The sequence below is a fragment of the Sarcophilus harrisii genome, chromosome 2 (assembly GCF_902635505.1).
Source record: "Sarcophilus harrisii chromosome 2, mSarHar1.11, whole genome shotgun sequence".
NCBI classification, from domain to species: Eukaryota; Metazoa; Chordata; class Mammalia; order Dasyuromorphia; family Dasyuridae; genus Sarcophilus; species Sarcophilus harrisii.
In genome coordinates this window covers 338,419,624-338,447,509 of record NC_045427.1, presented here as the reverse complement: position 1 = coordinate 338,447,509, position 27,886 = coordinate 338,419,624, and the positions used below count along the sequence as shown (strand labels likewise).

Below are 27,886 nucleotides of genomic sequence, written 5' to 3'. Positions count from 1 at the left end.
TGCCACAACAGACACAGGAACTAAATGAACATAAACATAAGCAACTTTATATATAAACTCAGATTTAAATAAATGAAGTAATATTTATTGCTCATGGATCAGTAAAACCAATATAATTTTAAAATAGCAATTTTACCTAAGTACTATTTATTCAATGTCACCCTAATTAAGTTTCTAAAAATTACTGGGTTAGAAAAAGTAATAAAGTTTATTTGGAGGAGCAAAAGATCTGGAATGTCAAAGAAACCAGGATAGAAATAAAGGAAGTAGGTTAAGCATTATCAGAATTTAAACCATATTATAGGGGAGGTTGTTAAAATATAAAAAAATTTTTTTTGATTATTATAAATTAAAATCATTTGTATAAATAAAACCTTTGTAGCCAAGAATAGAAGGAATACAGAAAACTGAGTAAAACCTTTTCTAGACAAATTTTCAGATAGGATATGATTGGGTTGGAATACTTTATGGTGTAGGTGAATAAGAAATACCTTCTTATTAGTAAGTTCATTTCTAACCATTTCAAGAACATGACTCTCTCCATGGGAACTTAGCCTTTTTTTAACCCTATGAGACCGGGAACATGCCACATGTGTTTGGCTTCACCTCTACAATGCCTATGTGGAAGGAACATGAATGGAAGATAAGAGATAAGGAAGTCTGGGGCAAGAAATTGTGGTTACAAATATGGGATTGGTGTCAGAATACTAATGTGTCTGTGTTTCATGTAGATGCTCATGTAAAGACGGATTCTGTGGAAAGTGAGTATAATGCACAAGCAGATGAACTATCCAAAATACAAGGAAAGGCACTGTAAGTGATTCCCACAAAGGATGATGACCTAATGTTAGGAAAATGGATCCACACTGCTACAGCACATCTTGGTGTACTTACTTCTTACATGTGGGCATTAGATAAGGGAATCAATATTCCTCTTGACTTATTTAAATATCTCAAGAGTGTTCCCAGTGTCAGCTCTTTAGTCAGTGCCCTTTACCCAGGAGGGTGACTGGGGAACTGGCTTGGGGTATACTGCCTGCTCAAATATGGCAAATTGATTATATAGGCCCATTGCCTATGAATCAAGGGTGTCAATATGCCTATACTTGTATGGATACCTACTCTGGGATACTTATTGCTTGTCCATATAAGAAAACTACACAAAAGAACACTTGTAAAACTTTAGACATTGTTTCATTATATTATGGCACCCCCATGCAAATCCAGAGTGATAATGGCACTCATTTTAAAGGAAAAGAAATTGAACTATATTGTAATTATAATAATATTGAATGGATTTATCATATTCCTTATTATCCTCAAGCAGCAGGACTTATAGAAAGAATGAATGGATTATTGAAGGAAAAATTAAAGAAATTAAGTGATAATAATGATTTGAGAAAATGGAAAGAAAATTTATTTGGAGCTCTAAAACAACTGAATAATAGACCTCTAGCTCATGGAGAAAGTACTCCTCTCTCTAGGATGATGACTCCTAATTTACAAATAAGAAAGGTATCATCTCTTCCCACTATTCAATGGTGGACTCTAAATAAGAAAGCTAGGCAATCTTGGCGAGCTTCATTAGGATCAGCAGGATATGATTTATATGTAAATATTTCTTCTCAAGGCCAACAATTGTGTCATATTGGTATTGGTATTAAATTACCCTCTGGATATTATGGACAATTATTTTCTAGATCTAGCCTAGTTTTATTAAAGCATCAAGTACATGTTTTAGGTGGTGTTATTGATAATGATTACAGGGGAGAAATTAAGGTATGTTTATATAATTCACATATCAGTGAAACTTATTCTTGTAAAACAGGAGAAAAAATATGTCAGTTAGTAATATTGCCTTATTTGAAAAGTCAATGGACTCAAATGAATCAATCCCCTGATGTTACAGACAGAGGGGAGCAAGGATTTGGCAGTTCCAATGACATTTATTGGATCCCTGAAAAAATAATACCAGGAACTAAAGTGTGGGTGAAAAAATACCCAAGTGATAAACCTAGACAAGCTGAATTAATTGACCAAGGGAATACAAATACTGCTATTGTTGTTTATCCAGGAGATGACAATTAACCCAGATGTTCCTTCGAAATTAAGTATCTCTTAGTGATATCCTGTTGTTACTCTGTGGGACAAACCTGGACTTCAGGATCCTCCACTCGCGAAGTGTTATCTACGGATGGCGCTGCCTATGGGGAACTCATCATTTGGTTAACTAATGCCACCATGCCAAGAGAACAGAAAACTTCTCGAGGACTGTTCTACTGTCCTGCTAACCAGTGTTGTCCTTATATGACCTGGAACTATAGCAGTGATATGTCGTATGGACTGCACCTGTGCCTGTTCTTCATGTATTGAAGTTGAAAGACTCTTACACTAATATAACCATGATCCCATACATTAATGTTACTTTAAATTGTGGGATAAAGCCCATTAATTACTCTACTCCTTCTACCTATAGAGAAGCTCGGAAAGTACTAATTGGACTGAAGTCATTAACAAAACTATTTTCTTCCTCAATATGTCAAGACATGATGGTTTATTTTTGATCTGCTTTAATTCTACTCCTATAACTGATGATTTCTATGTCTTGTGGTACCACCTGTTGAAGTGGAATAAAAAACCCACAAGGCATCCCCCATCCATTGTAAGAGTTCCTAAAACTTGTCCCAATACTTCTATTTCACAACACAAAATAGTATTACACTATAATGTTACTTTTCCTCCCTTGTCCTTATGCAACAGAAGGAAAAGAGCTTAGTATGATACCTTACTTGGTGCGGCAGGAACTGGTTTGGGTATAGTTAATTTCATAGATCTTGAGACTCTGACCAGCAGACTGCACAGTGCTGGACAGGATGTATCTCAAGCCTTAATTGTTAATGCACAATGGCTACCCACGACAATCCTACCACACCAAAAATACTTTAAATTACCAAGGCCAATTTCTACATGTATTCGATGATAGTACTATAGGCAATTTACGCTTTGATAACAATGTTACCAAATTGTTCAGTTGGACTAAATGTTGTCTCCAAAATATGTATACCTTGATCCAAAAGGAGAATGCTCAGCGTCTCCTACGAGGAGACACACATATATGGGATCGAATATTCCCTCACCATGCTGACATGTGGAGAAAGCTTAAACTTGAAAATGCACAGTGCACCCCTTATTGGTGCACTGGAATATATGTTTGTACTGTTATATGTCAATTTCATGTTATTCCTTTTGTACTACACGGATATTTTGCACTGCCTCACATACAAAGTAATTATATAGATCATAATAATGTAACTCACACCTTAGCTGACTGTGTACTAACTAATAAGGGTAGAATATGTGGGATGATGACCCGGCAGATGGAGCCCTGCTTTCTCCCACATTCTTCTAATCTTTGTGATCTAACTCTATATTCTTTAAATAACTTTTCTATGCTACATGAAGTTTTTGCCCAACACATGTTTTGTGTCTAATAATGATACTGATCTAGCCTCTGTTTCTCAGATTCCTCCTTATTTTGGCTGTTTAACTAATGTTTCCTTCTTACACTAGCAGGGTGATGATTTCTATTTTCCCCCTGACATTGATGTGATAGAGAATTTGAATTGGGTACCCAAATAGTTGCCTCTTCCCCATACCTCTTTGTCTTTACAACCTTTAATTAATATTCTGAATCAATCTCATGTCCTGACGCAATTATTACAGTCTAATCAGCGTACCTTGAATGAACATTGAATTCAGACTCATATAGTGGCAGGACAGCTACTCGAGGCCTCACATTTAGTTACTTCTGATACTAATCATCATTGGTATGATTTTTTATTTAAATCTAAAAGTGCTACCTCATATTTTAATAGTTTAGCTATTCCCATATTATTATTATTTATATTTTTATTATCTTTATGCTTATGTAACTGTTACATGTATTCTAAAATGAAAAGTATTTATTCTAATTTCACCCCCCTACTCACGTCCTCTTATGCTTCTCATGAACTTAAGGCCAAATGAATAAGAAATACCTTCTTATTAGTAAGTTCATTTCTAAACATTTCAAGAACTTGACTCTCTCCATGGGAACTTAGCCTTTCTTTAACCCTATGAGACCGGGAACATGCCACATGTGTTTGGCTTCACCTCTACAATCCCAGGAACTAGCCACTCCTTGGGATACAATGGATGCCAGGGAGGGTTGGCCCCATCCCTGACATCTACATTTATCAAGTCATATCTTGGAAGCCCATCTGGCATTTCCTTCTCCTATACCTAACTTTCTATATGTAAGCAAGTTAGCTCTGTGCCTTCTTTGTTTTCAAGCCCTATAAATTCAGTCCCGTTTTAATCCTCATTGGGCTTCACCCACGGAGATACTATTCTGCCTGGGATAACACTTTTCCCGATCAAGTCTGAACTGCAACGGGGCCCCAAACTACTTTCCAGTAGATCGGTGATGTATTTTGCCTCTCTCTCTCTCTTATTTTAATCGTAGTTTTCCTTATTCTTTGTCTTTTATGTATTGGTTGTTACTGTAGGCAATACAATGTATTGTGTAATTAAATTTTACTTTCACTTTAATTGAGTTAAAAAGTGTCATTTATAGGAGCGAATTCGAACCTATCCTTAATTAACAGAACAGTAGGAAATGATGACCTCATTGACTTAGAAAAACATGGGAGGACTTGGATCCATAAAGGAAGATACCATTCACTTCAGAAAAATAGAGAAATAAGCATAGTATGATCTTACATATATGTGTATTAGTGATATGTGTATATGTGTGTGTATTTATAGGTATTTATGTATATGTATGTGTGTGTACTAGCCCAAGTACATTAACTATTATTTTCAATCAGTTAAAGCATCTCCACTATTAACTCAATAACAGGCAATAATTACATGTTAGTCACTAAGATAGATAAAGCAAGAGAATCCAGAATTTGCTTCATTAAGGCTTTGAACCACAGGCAGTAGAGATATTTTTTTTCTTGGAATTTTTGGACATTGCTTTGTAACTTTTTCTTTTGTATTCTGCCACTTTCAATCCATTTTATCCTTTTTTATATTTCCCAACTTATATACAAATAGAACTGCAATATCATTAGGTATATTAGCTAACTTCACTTTCTGTTTCAACACAAATCACTTTGATTACCTGTGATGGCAAATTCCAGCAGCTTGAAACAGGTTAGCATCATCTTTATTTATCTGCACTGCTTCCTTAAAATCCTGGAAAGATTTTACATGTTTTCATTATTTTTGCAACATTACTTTGATTAACTTCATATACAATTCATATATACTTTTTTTATGGAATCACAATTTTTAAATTCCTGATTCACACTCTAAAATATTTAATATATTTGAATTTAAGTTTTAAAAAAATTGAATAAATTTAAAAATTTTAGCATTTCTAAATTTTCTTTATTGAAACCTATCCATGTCTTATCATTCTGTTCAATTATTGTCCATGTTCTACAGAAGATCTCTCGTGCTAATGATTTTCTTTTCAATCTTTTGACCTTTTGTGCGTACCAAGGAAGTCCTTGTGCTGATTACATCTATTGAGTCATATTAATTAGTGCATCTTCTTTTCTGATCATGCATTTCTTTGATGTTGTCCTTTATACCACTTTTAAGCATAGATCATCATTGGAAATTTGTGAGTTAGTTTTCCATTGTCTATAGGTGAACTTAGAGCAGAACTTCTTAGCCTTTATTGTGTTGGGGACTCCTTTGGCATTTTGATAGAGCCAGTGACTCCTGAGAATGTTTTTTTTTTTTTTAATCAGTAATTGAAATAAATGGTAGATTTTGTTAGAGGCTGGTTGGTTAGTTAGTTGTACTTTTTCCCATCCAAGTTTTACAACCATATAGCTTTGACATGGGGACTATGGGGGGGGCGGTCTTTTAACTGGAGGATAGATTGGAATCACTAAAAACATTGAAAAACTTCTTTAATACAATGAAGCCTACTCTATTCCTCTTCTACAATTCTGGAACTAACTCACTGTCCATATGCAGAGCCTCTCCCAACTATACATATCATTTTACCTGTTCATTGGACTGGCCATTCAAATCTCATAGTTGAGGTATTAGGAATTTTTCATTTATATTATTTTGCATGCATGGATTTTTAGGCCAATATATTTTGAATAGTTATGGTCCTCTCATTGAGGAGATCTTGTCATTTTCTGGAGGTTGATAGAATACTATACAAACAGGAACATATGGAGGGTCTCACTATCTCTAGAGAATCTCTAGAGATGTGATCAAACATCTTTTTTATGCAACACAATATTATAAAGAGAGTCATTAAGTAGTAATTTCTGGGGTTGTATTTATTAGAAGTCTTATATCAGTAATATATGCATAGGATTCCTTAAAAGAAGAACATGAGGGTATACTTTGTTCTATTGAATCAAATATGTAATTGACAGACATAAATATAAGAGATCTTGCTTTTTTGCACCTACCAGGTTAAAGATAAAACTTTCTAGAGAATATTTTAGCGTAAATTTTTATTGCTGACTTGCTATTACATTACTTACATTTTGGGGGGGTTGTATCCCTATCCTATCCCCCTTAGAGAGCCATAACTTAAAAAATAAGAGGGGGAAAACAGATCCCACAAAACCCATAATTAAAAAGTCTGACACTATTTGCAATTTTCTATTTCCATATTACTCCAATTATGCAAAGAAGATATGTTTTTCATATTTCTTTTGGGTCAGCTTAATTATTTGAGGTCTAAAAATGCTATATAGTTTGAAGTCTGAAAATGCTATTTTATCTTCATTCCTCCTTTTTTCATTATTTCTCTTGATATTCTATATTTTTCATTTCTTCAGATAAATTTTTCTGTCCCTTTTCCTGAGATAATTTTTGCTTTATCTCTAATAAATTCTTCCCTTTCTGCATATTCTGGAATTTATTTTCTCATTTGTAATTTTTTAAAACAAATTTATTCCTTTAAACTTTTTATTCTTCATGAAATTAAACTTTCTGAAGTATCTGGTTTGAGCACCCTCTTCTAACCAATTTCTATGTTATTTCCTTTATATGTCTTCTTTCCTATTGTCCTCCCCTTTCCCTCTTTGAAATAATTAATTATAAATGAAGAAAAAATATGAATAGAAGCAGTGAGCCATGGCAGAAATTAGCTTATATTCCATATCATGTGGGCCATTTCTATTATCTATTGTCCCATGACTGTTCTCTTTTCCATTAGCTTTGTCATCTGATCCCTGGATCCATACTTCTTCCTCTATTTTCTGGGTCACAACTTTCTCTACAATTTCACATTTCTTTTTTTCTAAGGGAATGCTATTGAATATGAAGGCACAATATTATCTCAGATGATGGTCTTTCAACTCTCAGGTTAAATCCATTAATGTCCCTCTCACTGGAGTTACCTCTTCTTCTGTGGTTCCCATCCAATTTGATGTCCAAAATTTCAAACCCTTTCTTCTGTCACTTCTGATATTCTCTTGTCCTTCCTCTTGTTAGAAGACTATAAATAGAATTGCCTACTCTTTATTTCTTCATTCAAGGACTTGATAAAGTTACCTCACCTCTATTAATGTATATGTGCTTCCAATATGCTCTTTTGCTTTCACTTATAGTTCTTTATGTTCTACTTCTTTATCTCCCCACTTATCTCTTGATATTTGCATTTTTCTCATTAAGTAGGTAGGTCTTTTTCTTTAAAGAGGATTTAGGGAAATCCTCTAAACAGGACTATAATGATATAATTTCTTATTCTTTACTTGATAATTATGCTTATTTTACCTTTTCTCTATTTTTGTTATGTGGTCTTTTTTGTAGATATAATATTTTGTTTTTTTTCTTGTCTTTTTTTTCTTTCAAAAATTCCTTAAATGCCTTTTATTGAACATCCATCTTTTTTCATTGATTATTAGATTCTTCTTTTCAGGTTATGTCATTTAGGTTTCTTTGTTTTTCAGGATATTCTATCCCATTTCTTTCTTTGATTTCTAATGAGTCTAACTATTCAAATGACCTTTTCTTTATATTTGAAAGTACTAGCTGCTTGTAAAATCTGTTCTCAGCAGAATTATGATTTGATCACTATATATCTTGACATTTGAAGCTCAGTTTTTTTTTTTTCTTTTTCTTTTTCTCCCTGATGATCTCAGGATTCTCTTATTTTATGGTCCTTTGTTTCCTATATTTAGATCAATTTTCTTTTGTTATTTCTTGCTTTATGATGTACAATTGTTCTTGCTTTTGTTTTTAATTTTATTTCTCATGCTCTTTCTGGGAAACCTTTGATTTTTAAACTGTCTTTTAGCATCCTATCTTCAAGATAGTAGCTTTGCCTTATATAAAAATCATATATCTTTTAACATTAACTTGGTTCTTTTCTGCCAAAATTTCCTTGAGAACTTTTTTTCAGATAAGCTATTCTCTGCTTTTTACCTTCAAAGCTTTCCATCATGGATATAATTTTTAAAAATCTAATTCAATTTTAAAAAACACAAATCTATTTTGATAATGGTAAATTATGGCATTTTTTTTCTTTTCTTGTCTTCTGTTGGTCCTGTTGGGGGACATATATGGAATGAAGTGACCAGTGGTCTTCATATCAGGAAGCAATCTCAAGCATAATAAATCCATGGGTAAGATTGAGATATTTCCTATATCTCTACTAAAGGAATACAAAGAAATACCCCAATAAGAGTATAAAATCAGTGCTTTGTGGATTTTTGTTCTCTGGTGTTAATTTATGAAGATTTTATTTTGTCAGGAATTTTTCTCTTTTTATTTTGTTGATGTAGATTTTTGAGACAATGAAATGTTATTTTGCCACCCAATCACATGACTTGGACATCTAGAATATTGTCCACACATTCCTGTTTGTTTCCTGCTTGATTTTCATCAGGGATATCAGAATACATTTGGACAATTTTTATACAGGTTCTATAAAGATGAGAATGAATGGCTTATGGATCTATAACTGCTGATATTTCTTGAATATTTTGTGTGTCAAAATTATTTTCAGGTTTTCTCTTTTTTTGGTTTCTTTCCTTGCAATATCTTGTAAAAGCAACCCCTAAATGTTTCCAAATTTCCAATAATTTCTAGTAAATATTTCCTCAGTATATAATATATAAGCAGTATATATCTATCTGGTTCATACAATCTTCTGAACTCCATCTTCTTGAGGGCATTTTAACTTTTTCATTTTTCTATTACCAATGATGAATATGGAGTATTACAGAAACACTGAAGAATGTTCCATTTTGTACTTTTTTGTTGTCCTGCTATCTAAAAATCTATTAATTCTTTTGGGATGATGTAGCTCATGTGGGTGGATCTTTCTGTACAGTTGTTTTTGCTCTACTGTTTTCACTTTTTAAGAGGTGAGGATATTTTGAATATTCTATTATCTTGCCCTGTAGTGTTTTACAAATAAGTTTATTTTCTAAACTAGAATTCTCTGTATAAAGATGGGACAACTAAGAGCAGTGGGATAAATCATATAAAAAATGCTTTATTATTTGCCAAGGAATTGGATGTATGGTATAGTTTATATAACTTATAAGTTGTCTTGGTAAGATGATAGTTTGGAAATAAATATATTTCAAGCAAATTAGACAAAGCATTTTTCTTTATTTAAAAATCATGCTTCAACCCTTTACAAATAAATAATTATTCAGGAGTGGAATAAAGAATGTTACATGAGAATTTTATAAAGAGATAAAAATTGCTGGGAAAATTGGAAACTAATATGGCAGAAACTAGGCATTGATCCACACTTAACACCGTACACCAAGATAAGGTCAAAATGGGTTCATGACCTAGGCATAAAGAATGAAACTATTAATAAATTAGAGGAACATAGGATAGTTTACCTCTCAGACCTGTGGAAGGGGAAGGTCTTTATGACCAAAGCAGAACTAGAGATCATTACTGATCACAAAATAGAAAATTTCGATTATACCAAACTGAAAAGTTTTGTACAAACAAAACTAATGCAGACAAGATTAGAAGGAAGCAATAAACTGGGAAAATATTTTTACAGTCAAAGGTTCTGATAAAGGCCTCATTTCCAAAATATATAGAGAATTAACTCTAATTTATAAAAAATCAAGCCATTCTCAATTGAAAAATGGTCAAAGGATATGAACAGACAATTCTCAGATGAAGAAATTGAAACTATTTCTAGTCATATGAAAAGATGCTCCAAGTCATTATTAATCAGAGAAATGCAAATTAAGACAACTCTAAGATACCACTACACACCTGTCAGATTGGCTAAGATGACAGGAAAAATAATGATGATTGTTGGAGGGATGTGGGAAAACTGGGACATTGATTCATTGTTGGTGGAGTTGTGAACAATCCAACCATTTTGGAGAGTAGTTTGGATCTATGCTCAAAAAGTTATCAAACTGTGCATACCCTTTGATCCAGCAGTGTTACTACTGGGATTATATCCCAAAGAGATTATAAAGAAGGAAAGGGACCTGTATGTGCACGAATGTTTGTGGCAGCCCTTTTGTAGTGGCTAGAAACTGGAAACTGAATGGATGTCCATCAGTTGGAGAATGGCTGAATAAATTGTGGTATATGAAAATTATGGAATATTACTGTTCTGTAAGAAATGACCAACAGGATGATTTCAGAAAGGCCTGGAGAGACTTACACGAACTGATGCTGAGTGAAATGAGCAGGACCAGGAGATCATTATATACTTCTACAACAATACTAGATGATGACCAGTTCTGATGGATCAGGCCATCCTCAGCAACGAGATCAACCAAATCATTTCTAATGGAGCAGTAATGAACTGAACTAGCTATACCCAGAAAAAGAACTCTGGGAGATGACTAAAAACCATTACATTGAATTCCCAATCCCTATATTTATGCACACCTGCATTTTTGATTTCCTTCATAAGCTAATTGTATAATAATTCAGAGTATGATTCTTTTTGTACAGCAAAATAATGTTTTGGTCATGTATACTTATTGTGTATCTAAGTTATATTTTAATATATTTAACATCTACTGGTCATCCTGCCATTTAGGGAGGGTGGGGGTAAGAGGTGAAAAATTGGAACAAGAGGTTTGGCAATTGTTAATGCTGTAAAGTTACCCATGTATATATCCTGTAAATAAAAGGCTATTAAATAAAAAAAAAAAAAATTTAAAAAAAAAAAAAAAAAAAGAAAAATGGTCAAAGGATATGAACAGACAATTCTCAGATGAAAAAATTGAAACTATTTCTAGTCATATGAAAAGATGCTCCAAGTCATTATTAATCAGAGAAATGCAAATTAAGACAACTCTAAGATACCACTACACACCTGTCAGATTGGCTAAGATGACAGGAAAAAATAATGATGATTGTTGGAGGGGATGCGGGAAAACTGGGACATTGATGCATTGTTGGTGGAGTTGTGAACAAATCCAACCATTCTGGAGAGTAGTTTGGAACTATGCTCAAAAAGTTATCAAACTGTGCATACTCTTTGATATGATATGATGTGATAATACAGCAGTGTTACTACTGGGATTATATCCCAAAGAGATTATAAAGAAGGGAAAGGGACCTGTATGTGCACGAATGTTTGTGGCAGCCCTTTTTGTAGTGGCTAGAAACTGGAAACTGAATGGATGTCCATCAGTTGGAGAATGGCTGAATAAATTGTGGTATATGAATATTATGGAATATTACTGTTCTGTAAGAAATGACCAACAGGATGATTTCAGAAAGGCCTGGAGAGACTTACACGAACTGATGCTGAGTGAAATGAGCAGGACCAGGAGATCATTATATACTTCAACAACAATACTATATGATGACCAATTCTGATGGACCTGGCCATCCTCAGTAACGAGATCAACCAAATCATTTCCAATGGAGCCGTAATGAACTGAACCAGCTATACCCAGAGAAAGAACTCTGGGAGATGACTAAAAACCATTACATTGAATTCCCAATCCCTATATTTATGCCCACCTGCATTTTGATTTCCTTCACAAGCTAATTGTACAATATTTCAGAGTCTGATTCTTTTGTACAGCAAAATAACGTTTTGGTCATGTATACTTATTGTGTATCTAATTTATATTTTAATGTACTTAACATCTACTGGTCATCCTGCCATCTGGGGGAGGGGGTGGGGGGGTAAGAGATGAAAAATTGGAACAAGAGGTTTGGCAATTGTTAATGCTGTAAAGTTACCCATGCATATATCCTGTAAATAAACGGCTATTAAATTAAAAAAAAATAGAGAATTTTATAAAGAGAAAAAGCAGATGAATGATGAAAACAAAAACCAATAGATAGTATGCATGCTCCATTGATATCTATCAGATATTAAGTAGGTTCTTAACACATAGAGCAGATCTCCTGTGGTGAATTTATGAGAGTACAAAGATATGTGTCACATAAGATGGGCAGACAAGGATGAGTTGAGATGTCTATCACTGAAAGAACATTCATCGATGAACTCAAAAATCCATTGATGTATTGGAATATTAAATATCTAGAGCATATTTTTATTAAATAAAACAATAGAGAATTAATTTGGTGTCTTTGTTATTAGTTTCACAATCTAAAAGACGTCACATATTTGGGTATTATCTGCCTGTCTTAAAATACACTTCATTTGAAAATAGATATTTTAGCAAATAGATAGAACAAAAAGCTCTTACTTTAAATGTAGTGTGAAATTGAGATCTTGAAGATGGTCTAATGTCATTTAATTTGTACCTTAACATTGCTCCCCAATATATCCAAATTAATTCTAAGAGAAAAGATCCTTTCAAACTAAGCGGTATATACCAATCAATTTTGAAATTTCAATGGATATTTTTCTTAAATGAATAGAAACATTTTAATTTTTATTGTAGTCATTAGAATATCAAATATTATATTACAATCTTTTTAATTTAAAATTGTGCATTGGTCTTCAGAAGTAAATATACTTTATCAAATAGACAAATTTCACAAGATCCATTTACCTCTAATGCATTAGCAATCATTTTCAGTTCTGTGTAGATTAAGCCACGATTAATTAAAGTTTTTGCCTTTATGTCATCTCCCACGTTGAGAAGAAGAACAATTCCATAATCCTTTAAAGCCTGTAAAATGTAAACAATCATTTTAAATCCCAGTTTAATTTTACAAGAACTTAAAATTTAGTTGCATGCTATTAAATGTGTTGTTCAAGATTATATCTAAATCAGATTCATTTATTGTGTTTAGAATTTATTGTTCAAATTAATCATTTGTTTATTTCAAATTTATTTGGTCTTGGGAAATCTTGGGAAATTTATTTTCAATTATTGCTACTTATCCATAAAGGTTAGGATAATTGAATTTCAAGTGTTTGTGAATTATATACTTCATATTCTTTAGTTCCTGAAACTTTTGATCATCTTTCATGAGTCAATAAATCACTTTTGTATGTATAGAAAACTAAATGCCTGTTTGAAACACTAATGGGAAAAAAAAATAGTCTGGTATTCAATGCCCTCAACTGACCTCAATTTTATTTCCTATTATTTTCCTTTATTGATCCTCTCTTTTAGATAGTAGTCTACTTAATTTCCTGGGAAATCACTTTGCCATCTCTTCACTGCTCCCATTAACCCATGTACTTCCCTGAACTTACTCAAACTGTTTACTATTAGTCAGATCTCAACTTTTCTGTGAAGGCTTACCAGACCATCAACCATCCCACACTATAATGATCACTTCCCTTTTTGAACTTCCTTAGTAAACTAATTCTTTACCAATTGACTTGTGTGATATTTATCATATACTATTTTGTGTCAGTCAACTTTTTGTGTATTTACCTTACCAGAATGTAAGTTTTCTGAAGGTAACAATCATGTCAAATATTATAGCTGTTCCTTACAACATTGGCAAAGTAAGTTTCTAGCCCTAGTCAATCTCAAACCTGATTCATTCCCTTGGAAAAAATAATCTATTTTCTTCAAACAGCTTCCATTTTAGCAACAGCCACACCAAAGCACTCTCTGGGTCTTCCACTTACTTGTTGTGTGACCTTTTGCTTTAGTTTCCTCATCTATAAAATGAGATAGGTCAGACTAGTTGATCCCTTTGGGCCTTTTTAACTCTAAATCTTATGCTCTTTTGTATGAGTCTTTCTTAACAAGAGCCTGACTTATTTATTAAGGTGAGTTAGGTAATTAATTTAAGTAATGACAGCTGTTCTAAAATGGTATTATTTAAGTTTTAAATAAAAGCCTTTCAAGAAAGAACTTAAAAACAGGATCTTAATAAATGCTAACACTTGTTTCCTGTATAAAGACATTAACCAAAGTTGTTTTAGACAGAATGAATAAAATGCTGAATCAATGGCAAAAAAAGTTTGCAGATTTAGTTTGGTGTCAAGAAAATCTTCCTAATAAATTAGAACTGTAATGACATCCCAAGAGGTTATGAGTTCCCCCTCCTTGAAAGTATTAAATAGTGTTAGGATTACCACTTGTCAGATATGTTAAGAGAGTTCTTTGATGACTAGATAGATGGCCATTAAGGTCTTCTCTGACTCAAAGACTAAGTTTTGACTCAAAGACTAAGTTTTGACTCAAAGTCAGGTGTGTGACCTAGCAGAATTCTCCATTTTCTTATCCTATATTTCACACTACCATAACACAGATTGGATCCATGTGTTTAGTTAAGATGAAGTAATCTCTCTTCCCCATGGGGTTCTGCAAAGAAAAGAATATAGCTCCAAATGCTTTTATAATGTTAAAATACAAAAATGATATAGAAGCTGTGATAACATTGTTTGAGAACAAGATATTATAATCTTTAAAAGCTATTTACAAAAAACATGCAAAGAAAATTCTTGCAGCTATAGCTAGGATGCCAGTGAAAATTATCAGGGTATACAAAAATTGGAAGAGCCGATTAAAATCAGGTAATAAACATTAAAAAAATCAAGTGGTAGGGCTGGAAACACATTTAGCTTTATCTTTCATAGTGAAGAAGGGATCCTGAAACTCTAAAACTCCTTGAAAGAGAGATTCTCCTTGAATCCTGTGTCTGTGGGGACCCCGCCTGAGGACAAACAGCTTCATTCTGTAACTCAGGTGGGGCTGGTTGAGTCCTGAGCTAAGGAATTCCATCCCTATTGAATTAAAGAGACTCATTCAATTCTATTCAAATTCCAGCTCAAGCTGGAATCCAGCTTGTAGATAAAAAATCTTGGAACTCCACCCACTAGCCCAGTCCCCATGGAGCAAGCTTGGCTTGTAGCCAAAGACTTCTATTATAAAAAGAGCCAACTTGGGGGGCTCAATCCTTGCAGAGGACCTAAGATGCCAAGGAATCTCTCTTTCTGACATAGCAAGCCTCTGTCCACTGGAATAATATTCTCTTCCAGCACTACCCTCTCTTTATCCTCACCTATTTCCTTAATGAGACTTTTTACCTCTGTCAGGATTTCTCTATAACTCTCTGTCAGGATTTCTTTACTAGAAACTTTAATTCCCCTTACTGTGGTTTTTAATATATTTCTTTCTTGGTGGTAAAAGTCCACATATATTTTGGGTAAGAAATAAGTTTTGATATCCTAATAGTATGGGACAGATATAGGATGAGAATAGAGACACAATTTCACAAGAAAACATCAAGCAATCTAATTTTTTGAGGTAAAATGTTTTTAAAGGAATTACCCAGGCTATATTAATTTGGGGGATGGGGATAGGGCAAGGGAACAACCCAAACCCCCACTATAAGTACAGTAAGTTGAACTAAGTGGTCTTTAAAGTTTTATCAATTCTACAAGTCTATCTAGTCGTACTAGAAGGGAATCTCATTTTAACTATTTTCCCACTGAAGGTCATTTGCTCACACAAATAAGGCAATTATCTTAAATATCATATCACTAATAATAATGATAATATTCATATTTATATCACAATTCAATGTTCTGAAAAACATGTTAGCTACATTCTTTGATTCTAACAACTATCCTGTGATGAAAAATGGAGATAACCCCATTTTACATTTGAGGACTGAGCTTTGGAGGCTTGCCCATTGTCACACAGATAGAAAGTTTTAGAAATGGTATTCAAACCCAAATATTTTTGACTAAAAGTTCAGAGCTCTATGAAGCTCTCCTTTCAGTGCTCTTGTTTACAATTTCTAATCAGCCTAGAAAAGCAAAGCTGTCTTTAAAAAACAAAAAATCTGTTGAACAGTTACAAACATCAAATATTCTAATCAATATTTAGATGCTAAAAGAAAGGAATTTCAATTTTTCATTAGGTCAATAATATTTATTAACAAGAGAAGACTATCATGAATCCCAATTAAAATTTGATTAATATTTTTTAACACTGATGAAAAAGATTAAGAAAGTTATCCTTTTAAACAAATAAGTTTAATGTAATAAGTGTAAAGGACAGGTCATGGAAAAAGACAGAAAATAAAACCATAGGAGGGGAGGAGAGAGGCAGAGTTGTGGAGAAGAAAGTAAGGGCAAAAATAACTTTTTTTTTGTGGAGGGAATCCAGAAACTGAAGACTGTTTTACATCTCTGACAAGGAATTCTGATTCTGAAAGGTCTGTTTTAAAAGGGGAAATTCAAAGTTTAGCAGGGAATCAAAACATTTGGGTAAAAACAACCCAAAGAAACAGGAAGTCACAGGGACAGCTTAAGTGGCACAGTGGTTAGCGTGTTAGACTTGGAGTCAGGAAGTTCAAATCTAGTCTCAAACTCTTAGTAGCCATGTGACCCTGGGAAAATAAGACTTTTTAACTCCAATGGCCTCAAAAACAAAAAAGTCACTTATTTCATTGGGTGTTTCAGGCCTTGTTATCATCAGGGAGCCTCTAACATGAGAAAACAGGTAAAAAAAGGCATCATAGCTTTAGAGCTGGAAGGGTTCTTAGAGATCTATTCAATTAACTCTCATTATACAGATGAACTACTGCTACTACTACTATGACAACGACGATGACTACTACTGCTACTACTATTACTACTACTACTACTATTACTTGATACTTAGAGAGTGCTTTAAAAGTTCTAAAATGTTTTATACATAATATCTCCCTCCAATTTCACAACATGCCTAAGAGACAGGTACCACAAGTATTATTGATCCCATTTTATAGATGAGATGCCAGAAGCACTGAAAGTCTCTAGTCATATCAATAAAATTAATAAGAATAGTAGTTATCATTTATTCATATTAAGATTTACGAGGTGCTTTACAAATATCTCATTTGACCCTCACAACTCATCTGGGAGGTAGCTGTTATAATTATCCCCATTTTAAAGAAGAGGAAATAGAGACACAGATTGAGTAAATTGCCTAGGGTCACCCACCTAAAAAATGGCCAAGGATGGATTTAAATTAGGTCCTCGTGAAGCTATCCATGTTTATTGCTCCACTTGGTTGATTTTTAAATATCAGATGCAGGATTTGAACGAAAGTCCAGGGTTCTACCCAACATTGCTTCACCAGACCCAGAGAGGGTAGGTGATGGCTCCAATTTGCATTGCTAGAACTGGATCTTGAACTCAGGGCTTCTGTTCATAAAATCCAAAGTTCATTTTATTTTATTATAGGGGATTGCAGGGAGTTCAGTCTCCACAAAATAGAAATAAGAACAAAAAACTTAAGAGAAATGAGTTTTAATAACATTTAGGTGTTTGTACTGAACTGGTCTGTCCCATCCCATTAAATGAGAAAGAGACATGGAATACAAAAAGATTTCCAGGATTTCAGGTAGAGTTCTAGCTCTGATTCTTTGACTTAAGAACTCTTGCCCCTTTCTCTCTCTGTGGTGCTTACTTTTCCCAGTCTGTCTCAATAAATATCTTTATAGACTTCTTTTGAGCCCATGGTTTTATTAAATTCTTGAAGTAATGGCAGAACCAATTTGTTTGTTTAAATATTCGAGTCTCACAGATTCAATAAAAACTCCTAATGAAACTGGAAATTGCATACTGAATTTTAATTTATGTATGCTTTTAAATGAGAATGTAAAGATCATGGCATTGACTTTCCTTTTAAACTCTTATAGGAGTAGTGTTCAAAGTAAAGGTGAGCTTGAGCTTCAGTAGTTCAATAAGAAGGGGTTCATTAATATTTTATTATCTATAAGTTGTTTTTTTTTGTCTTACCAAATGAAATTCCTTTATTTTGTTGTAGCATATTGCTCTGTTATAAAATGCCAGAAAACAGGCTTTGTTCATGGCGATAGCTATATTTAAATCTTTAATTGCAAGCTTGTAAGTCTGCAAAGAAGAAACAATAGTGGCAAGTATTAAAAACTAGTCATTAAGTCTTGGATTTCTGAAAGATGTTGGACAACAACAATAACAGCATTTACATAGTACTTCAAGATTGTGAAGCACTTCATAATAATCAGGCGCTATTATAATTTCCATTTTACAGATGAGTAAACTGAGGCAGACAGAGGGTAAGTGATTTTTCTGAAGGACACACATCTAGTAAGCATTTGAATTCTGGTCTTTCTGCAAACTCCATTCGCTGTGCCATTTAGTTGACTATTGTGTATTTCAATTTTATCATGTATAAAATGAAGACTATCACAATACTGATATAGTTGTTGAAAGGAATTCCCAGTAGAAATTATTGTAACTTTTTATTCTATTGCAAGTATCTATGAAACAGTAAAAAGAGAGCTAGTTTCAGAGACAAAGACTTAGGTTCAATTTGCCTCTTATAAAAAAATGATTCTTTGACTTTAGACAAATTATAAAACCTCTCAATTTCCCCAAGCAACTCTCTTACTGGGAAGCAGTTACTATTTTCTTTGGCAAAGGGAATTTCCTCACTGGAAATTCCTATCTCCTAGGAAATCACAAGTCCAACAAAAAGCAAAAACAAACAAATAAAAAACTCAGAAACTGTCTGGATTAGCAGGAAATTTTACAACCCAAATTCTGAAGAAATAATCAAAAAGAACCCAGGCTCAACTTCACAACAAAAAAATAATAAATGAATAGTAAGTTATTATAATAGTTAACATTTATATTATGTTTTAAGGTTAACAAAATGCTTCACATATATTATCTCATTTGGTACAAATTGTGGGGTTGTTTTAGGAACTATGGACATCATTCACTCTTTTTTTAAGAGAAAGAAAAAATTCAGAGAGTTCAATGGTGATTGTGGAACCTTACCTAATTCCAAGTTTAACATGTTTTCCATTATATTGAGGTAATGAAGTTGGATTTTAATGAAGGATTATTTAAATTACATATAGTTTCAAGCAAAATTAAAATACAAGAGAGTGATCGCATTTTTCAAAAATACTTCACAATAATGGGAAATTAGAAGAATGAATTCTACTTTTCATTGAATAAAAGAGGACTTCAAAGAAGTTTTAGCAAGACAGCTGAAATTAAAATTTGTCCATGAACTCAGTTGCTTTTCATAGCCTCAACAAATCAATTTCTTTCATCCCCAAATTAGAAAACTGTAAGAAATCTATATAAGCAGACAAGCACCTAAAACACTCATAGAAATCCTAAAAGAATTGAAGAAGCAGAGAAATATCACTAATACATTTTCAGACATGGCAATGTATAGACTTGATTTGGTTGGATTATTAAGAGTTAAAGAGAGGACAATTAAGATTTGATGTAATCAATCCCATTTTGTGCTAATGTGCTGTTTTTAATATGTGATCTCAGCATTAATTTTACAACAGCTATTTTCCTTCAGTGTCATCTTTCTATTTTTAATTGCTGCCAGACACTTTCTGCTCTTCTTCACATAAGAAATATGAGGAAATACCTCATGTAAAGTTTTAACAAGTATACATTCTTTTACGTCCCTCCTCTATAAGCATATCTTTCTTTTTTTTTTTTAATATAACCTGCTGCTTTGTACATAAGTTTGTAACATACCTACACACACACACACACACACACACACACACACACACACACACACATACACACACACACACACACATATGCCTAGCTAAATTGTAATTGACATACTTTTCCATCCATTCAAAAAACATGTAACACAATACTTATTTGTAACAAGGGAAAGTTTTTTTGGAGACAGTAGAGGATCAAAATTGAGAGAAGAGTGGATAGGTAGTGATAATGACTTAATTCAAAAAACAGAATAAGAAAAAAAGAAAAACAAAAGGAATACAAAACAAAATAAAGCAAAACAAAAGAAAACATTGTCATGTGTCCAGCAGAAAATCAGGGAGGATTCAAATATAAAGCAATGAATTATCAGATCAAGAAAGTATACCTAGTGACATATATTAGTAGAAAAATTATATTCATAAATGTTCATTTTTCTTTACTTCTTTGTAAATTGTTCTTTTGTTCTCTGCATGCACATTATTTTATTTTCTCCCCTTTCACCCATCCACTGCTCCCAAGCAAGCAGATATATTTAAGATATATTTATGTATACATTTGTAGATACATACATATACAAATACACACAAAGACACACCTCCATACACACACACATCTTTCCTATCCTTGCTAACTCTTTGCTTTAATTCTGCTCCTTAACTTGCCTTGCTATTATTTAACCTCCCTCCACCCAAGGTCCTTCCTTTGTCTTCTTTCCTCACCCTTTGCTTTCCCATCCGACCATTCTTCCTCTCTTATTTCTTTATAGATTTTGAAGAGTGCTATACCCTTTGTGGTATATATGCAGTGTTGCCTTTTAATCCATTCCTGATGTGAGTAGATTTTTAGAACTATGAGCTTTCCTCCCCCCTCTAATGCCTCTATACCTATTCTTCCTCTGCAATTATTTTTACCTTAACTCTGTCCATCTTTCTTTTGAACTACCCTGTTGTTGATATGAATCTTAAACATATAATATATTTATATACTATATAAAACATGGTATATCATTATGTTATTTAGTATATTATAAACATATATTATATTTCCCATGTAAAAAAACCAATTTGTCCACATTTAGTTCTTTGATATTGCTCTTTGATATTGGTTCTTATATGTTAAATTTTCTGTTAAGTCCAGGTTTCTTGACAGAAAGTCCTGAAAATTTTCAAGTTCATTGAATATCCATCTTTTTTCTCATTCAGTTTAGATAATTTTGCTGGATATAGTATTTTTGCCGCAAGTCTAGTTCTTTTGATTGTTGGTAGATAAGATTCCAGGATATGTAGTCTTTTATTGTAGCTGCTGCTAAGTTGTGTACAATTCTAATTATATCTTCAGCATATCTGAACTGCTTTTTTCTTGTTTCTTGCAAAATTTATTCTTTGATCTAGGGGTTTGGAAATTTGGCAATAATATTCCTATGTGTTTTCCACACAGGATCTCTTTTGAGATGGTGATCAGTGGATTTTTTTCTATTTCTACTTTCCCCTCATGTTCTGTCACTCTAGGTCAATTTTCTAGGATTATTTCCTGCCTTATGATGTCAAGATTCTTTTTTTTGGTCACAACTTTTAGACAGTTTAACTATTCTTATATTTTCTCTTGATCTGTTCTCCAGATTTGTAACTTTTTTATGTTTCACACTATTCTATTTTCTTATTCTTTATAATTTGTTTTGTTATCACTGGCTTCTGCTTGCTAGATTCTAATTTTCAAAGAATTATTTTCATCTTTGAGACTATCTCCTTTTCTAGTTAATTTTTTTTTCGTAATAGTTTTTGGATGGTTTTTATTTCTTAATTTTTCTTCAATGTCTCTCATTTGATTTTTAAATTCTTTTTTAAGGAGTTCTATAAATTCTCTCTGGGCAGGGAGTCATTTCACATTACTCTTTGGGTAGCAGCTTTTTTTTTTAAGTCAGTTCATCCTTTGAAGATGAACCCCCAGTCTTCCCTGTTTCCATAATAAGTTTCTGTTGTGGGGTTCTTTCTTTGCTGGTTCTTTTTTTTTTTTTTTTTTTTTAATAAGAGGCATCTGTGTAAGCACCTTTAATTGTGAGATGGAGGAATGGTGCCTCAAGCTTCCCTTCAGCTCTCCCCTCTGACCAGGAACCCCAAACCAAGTGCTCCATCCTCTTGCAAGTACCCACAGTAAGCAGCATCCCTGCCTCTCTGCTTCTGCATTTACCGGGTGCTGGCTGCTTCTTGCCCAGGGTCATGTCTCAGCAGCACAACTGGGCCTGGTGTTCCTAAGCAGCCAAGGTTCACTCATACTTCCCAGATTCAAACTCTTCTCCACTAACAATCTGGGAAATGAAAGTTTCTGTAGTTCTTGTGGAGAATCTAGACACATCTAGCTAGCTCAAGGGATCCCTACTTGGTGTTTCTGTGAAGCTAACCTGGAGGTGTTTGCACTTCACAAGGATTAATTCTAGCCTGGGGTCTTTCTTCAGATCTTATTGGTTTGTACCAGGAGGGAAGCCCTTGGTTCTGCTCCAAATCTTGATTTTCCATCAGTTTATGTTCACTATTAGAAGTGATTTTGTTTTACTTTGGGGGGGAATCTGGAGAGCTTGAAACTTACCAACTTACTTGGCCAATCTTTCCAGAATCTTCCCCAATAATGACTTTATTTTTAAAAAAAACCTAAAAAAATAGAATGTCAAAGAAAATTTTAAAACAGGAGGGCAGAATTTATGAAAGGATATAAATAATTAGGGCAATTTTAAAAATGTTTATATTTGATGTAACACATACTTTAAATATAAATTGTTTTATATACATTTCTCTTGCATTTTGCATTTTTTGTTCATTATAAATTGAAATTTTCATGTTTGTTGATATTTAACATATATGAAAAACTAATTTTCAAAGGTACAGCAAAAGAAAGTTACTAAAAATAAGAAATTGAAGAATAGATAGGAATGAAGATTCTAAAATACTTACTTCACTGGAAGAGGAAAGGGAAGGGCCAATAGACTGGAAGAACTAAATAACTAAATAAATGGGATGGCGGGGAAAGGCATTAATAATGCCTCCCTAAAAGGCTAAACCACTCATAGTTTGCTATAACTCATAGGTTAGGTCCCCAGAGAGGACTGATACTCTCAACTTCTAAGATCTATACTCCTTAAACTCATATCCCTCTGTTGACATGCTTCCTGTTAAGTCACCTTATAGACAAAATTATCTCAAAGCAAAAGCATTCATTAAGATATTACAGTAAAAAGAGTAGCTACAAAACACTGCCTTCCTCCCCATAAATCTGTAGTACACTCTGCTAAAATATGGCCATTAGAGCAGAATGGGCAATAAACCTAGAATATAAAGTATACATGCAGCCAAAGTGACTCATTGCTTCCATTACCACTGGGTCTTGAAATTCTTTTTCATCTGTATAATACTCATGAAGTCTTCCTGCCCCCTCCCCAATGCTGGCATTATATTTCCTCTGAGTAGGTTAATCTGTTGGATTTCTAGGATCTGCTTTTCACATGATCTAACAACTTTCATGAGTCCATAGCTGACTCTTTTCTTTGTTGCCAGATGTCATGATTATTGAAGCTGCTTTCTTCATTGAGTTACTGTCTCCCTCTCTTTTCCTATGTGTCCCTTTCTCCATTCAAACAACCACCCATTCTAGTTCAGACACTAATCATTTCTTGTCTAGACTATTTTTTTGGGGGGGTGGGGTGGGCAAAACAATTGTGGTTAAGTGACTTGTCCAGGGTCAGACAGCTTATATTAAGTGTCTGAGGGCAAATTTGAACTCAGGTTCTCTTGACTCCAGATCTAGTGCTCTTCTATCAAGCCACCTCCCAACTGATCTCCTTGCGTCTAATCTTTCCCCTTTCCAAACCAGCATTTCTACGTATCATTATCATCATCAAGACATTTTAATGGCTTCCTATAACTTTGAGATAAAAATAGAAACATTTCTTTTGGGGCATTTAAAGTCCTTCACAATTTTATATTAATTTATCTTTCTGGGCTTATTGCATGTTAATCACCTTCATTTTTAGGTTTCTGACAAATCAGCCTACTTGCTATTTCTTTCTAGATATAGCTCTAGACCTCTAGAGGTATAAGGCAGTCCCTATGCTCACCATATACTGATTCACTTCCTCTACCTCTTAGAACTCCCTTGTTTCCATCAAAGCCTCAGCTCAAATCCTATCACTCACATGGCACCTTTCCTGATTTCCCGTTTGCTATTGTTTTTTCCTACCTGCTCCAGTAAATTGCTCTGTATTTAATTTTGTATATGTAAGTATGTATATAGAAAGAGAAAAAGTTTATTTTTCTGTGTACATTTATTGTTCCTTCCCAAAATAACAGAAATGGGCTGTTTTCCCCTCCTTGTAACTCTAGCACCCCACAAAAGATAGTAGATAGTGAAGAGATTTATATTGAATAAATGAAGATATTAAGAAAGTTCAATTTAAAAACAATGAATTACATATTTAGGAATATACCAAAACACACATAGAAGCCTGATAGAAATAAATTGCAAAACAATTTCTATGTTAATAAATAGTATGTTAATAATTGGAGGGATATTATTCAATACTCATGGATGAACTGACCAATATTTATGATACACCAATATACAATCAACTTTTGCCCCTTTTAGACTTCATTCAATGATTTTATTAACTTTATTTTCACTTTCACATTGGCAAATGCAAACTTTCACTACTATGTACCACAGAGTTAAAAATGAGGAGTGTAATGCTAACAAGTTTATGTACTGGCATCCTATTTTGTCCTTCACTGATCTTGTTTCACCCTATCATTAAAGTTTCCTGTGCATTTGTTTGTCTTTAAAAACTCTTTTTAAAGTTTTTTTTTTTTTAATTGCATTTAAGTACACTGTTTAGAGTACTTAAGAGTCCTTTGGACTATAGACCCAAGTATGCAAAGTCAGTGATGCAGCTTGGTAAAAAAATAAAGGTGCTTGAAAAATTTTGTGACAGAATGTCTGAAGCCACTATTGGACATAAGTTTGGTGTGACAATTCATTAAATCTGCAAAAAGGATTAAAGTATTTATAAGAGTGTTTATGAATCTGCTCCAGAAAATGCTAAAGTAATCCTCAAGTATGCAATGAGGGAATTGAAAAAATAGAGAAGCAGCTAAGTTTGTGATATATAAGATGATAGAATGAAAAAGTATGGTTGATAGAGCAACTAGTCTCTTGATGGCTAACAAATTTCTAAGCATGTAATGAAGGCTAAGAAAATCTGAAGTCTTTTATAGCTAGCAAAAAGTGTTTTATGGGATTAAAAAAAATGTTGAATCCAGCCATTCTGAAGAGCAATTTGGAACTATGCCCAAAAAGTTATCAAACTATGCATACCCTTTGATCCAGCAGTGTCTCTACTGGGCTTATACCCCAAAGAGATACTAAAAAAGGGAAAGGGACCTGTATGTGCCAAAATGTTTGTGGCAGCCCTGTTTGTAGTGGCCAGAAGCTGGAAAATGAATGGATGCCCATCAACTGGAGAATGGTTGAGTAAGTTGTGGTATGTGAATGTTATGGAATATTATTGTTCTGTAAGAAATGACCAACAGGACAAATACAGAGAGGATTGGTGAGACCTACATGAACTGATGCTGAGCGAAATGAGCAGAACCAGGAAATCATTATATACCTCAACAACGATACTGTATGAGGATGTATTCTGATGATAGTGAATTTCTTTGACAAAGAGATCTAACTCAGTTTCAATTGATCAAGGATGGACAGAAGCAGCTACACCCAAAGAAAGAACACTAGGAAATGAATGTAAACTGCTTGCATTTTTGTTCTTCCTCCCAAGTTATTTATACCTTCTAAATCCAATTCTCCCTGAGCAATAAGAAAACTGTTCGGTTCTGCACACATATATTGTATCCAAGATCTACTGTAATCTATTCAACATGTATAGGACTGCTTGCCATCTTGGGGAGAGGGTGGAGGGAGGGAGGGGAAAAATCGGAACAGAAGTGAGTGCAAGGGATAATGTTGCAAAAAATTACCCTGGCATGGGTTCTGTCAATAAAAAGTTATTTAATAAAAAAAAAAAAAAAAAACCAATAAAAAAATGTTGAACTTCCTGGTAAACCTGGTTCTGCTGCTGCTGTTGAAGTTGCCACAAAATTTCAGAATTTATTGAACATGCTGACAAAAAGTTACAAACCAGAATAAGTGTCTATGCTGAGGAGATTGGTGTGTTTGTGAAACATATAGAAAAGAACATATACATAATAAAAGTCATCACCAAAGCCCCTGGATTCAATGCCTTTCAGGATTGTTTGACCTTATAATTGTGTGCCAATGCCAGTGGAAACTTCAAGGATAAGCCTTTGATAATCTACCATTCCCCAAATTAAGGTTTTTAAAAGGAAAAAAGGCCAGAATGCCAGTGCATTGGTGCTAGAATAGAAAGGCATGGATGGATTGCTTAGATCAGGGACTGGATCAACAACTTTTTCATTCCAGAAGCCATTTTAATTTCTTTCTTTTTCTTTTTTAAGTTAATACTTGACAATGTTCAGGTTGATGTTCAAGAGCAGATGGAAAATGCTCATCAAAATGTAGAAGTAGTTTTTATGTCACCCAGTAGCACATCATTGACTTAGCCTATGAATCAGGGAATCGTAAAAGCCTACAAGTCCTATTTTACCAGGGAAATCTATTGCCACGCCTGTGACTACTTGGAAGTGAACCTGGAAACCACCATGGTGGATTTCTGGAGATCTGTCACTATACTTCAAGTCATAGCCTGGAGAAATGATTCACAGGCTATCTTGAACAACTGTAGGTTAAAAAATGTGGTCTGCTTGTATCTGGGGTTTTGAAGGCTTTAATGTCAAACCATTGAAGGCTGAATGTTGAAGCAATCACTGGAAGTAAAAGATTAAAGGATATGGGAGGAATTCTCTTCAACATTCTGCAAAAGCAACTCCAGGAGATGGTGAATAAAAAATGATATGAGATGGCTCAGGAGGATCTGAAGATCCTATACTGAAAGTATAGTGAAAATATATATGATGAACAAGCTCCCAAGATTATGCCACCCACAGTTTCCAAGCTTGAAAGGCGACATGTATAAAATTAAATGTATTTGTAAAAACAAAATCAATGTAGCTAAAATTAGAAGAAAACATACTGATTGAGAAAATCTTTAAATAATTGAAAATAGTCTGAATCCTATAGTCTGGTTTTTAGAAAATTGACACAAATATAAGATTAAAAGTCAATTTCTGATAGTCAAAAGATATGAATAATTTTTATGAAAAATATGAACTATCTATAAAGTGAAAAACATTAAATAGCAAAATAAACTCCTTTTTACCTACTAAGCTAGCAAAGATGATAATAGATGGTAAAAGTCCCTTTTGTAGGGACTGTGAGCTATAAATTGGTTTAAACATTCAGGAAAACAATTCCTAACTGTGCAAGAAGATTTATTAATTTGTTGACACCTTTTAATCCAAATCTTCTAATACTGATATTTTTCAAGGAAGTCATTGACAGGAAGAAAAAAAAATTTGTATATTAGAAGCATTATTTGAGTTGAGAAAAAAGCTATTGAACTATATGCATGAAAATTGAGAAATGGATGTATAAATTATAATCATAAAGTTGATATAGAAAAGAAAACACTTTATCTAGTCAGTTACACTGTTCAATCCTAGTACAATATTTTCAAAATTGAAGGACACTTTCCTTCTTTCTATTAACAATGAACTGTTTTCTTCTTCAATCTTTGCAGCTAGCAACTCAATCAGATCTTCATTCTATGGTGGTTCTCCATGAGACTCAATCAACTCTTCCAAAAAAGATCTCATCCTCTTCTAGCTCCAATTCTTGTGTTCATTTAAAAATCTTGTTACTCACTTCTTTGACTATTTCATTTTTGCCAAATCCATGAAAACTAGAAACTATAGGCACAATTTTTTTGTCCCAAACTTTCTTCATACATTTTCCTGTTATATCTTACTATGC

General features: G+C 33.4%; 1 protein-coding gene across 4 annotated transcripts in view; it reads right to left on the bottom strand.

The window, feature by feature from the left end:
* TTC6 (tetratricopeptide repeat domain 6) overlaps positions 1-27,886 on the bottom strand; it is a 309,674-nt gene that overhangs the window by 19,134 nt on the left and 262,654 nt on the right. For all 4 annotated transcript variants that reach the window (XM_031952943.1, XM_031952946.1, XM_031952945.1 and 1 more), the window contains 3 exons: positions 18,161-18,274; positions 13,011-13,130; positions 5,168-5,241 (listed from right to left, as the gene is read on the bottom strand). In XM_031952943.1, coding sequence (XP_031808803.1) covers positions 5,168-5,241; positions 13,011-13,130; positions 18,161-18,274 — 308 coding nt within the window. The remainder of the gene's footprint in view (positions 1-5,167; positions 5,242-13,010; positions 13,131-18,160; positions 18,275-27,886) is intronic.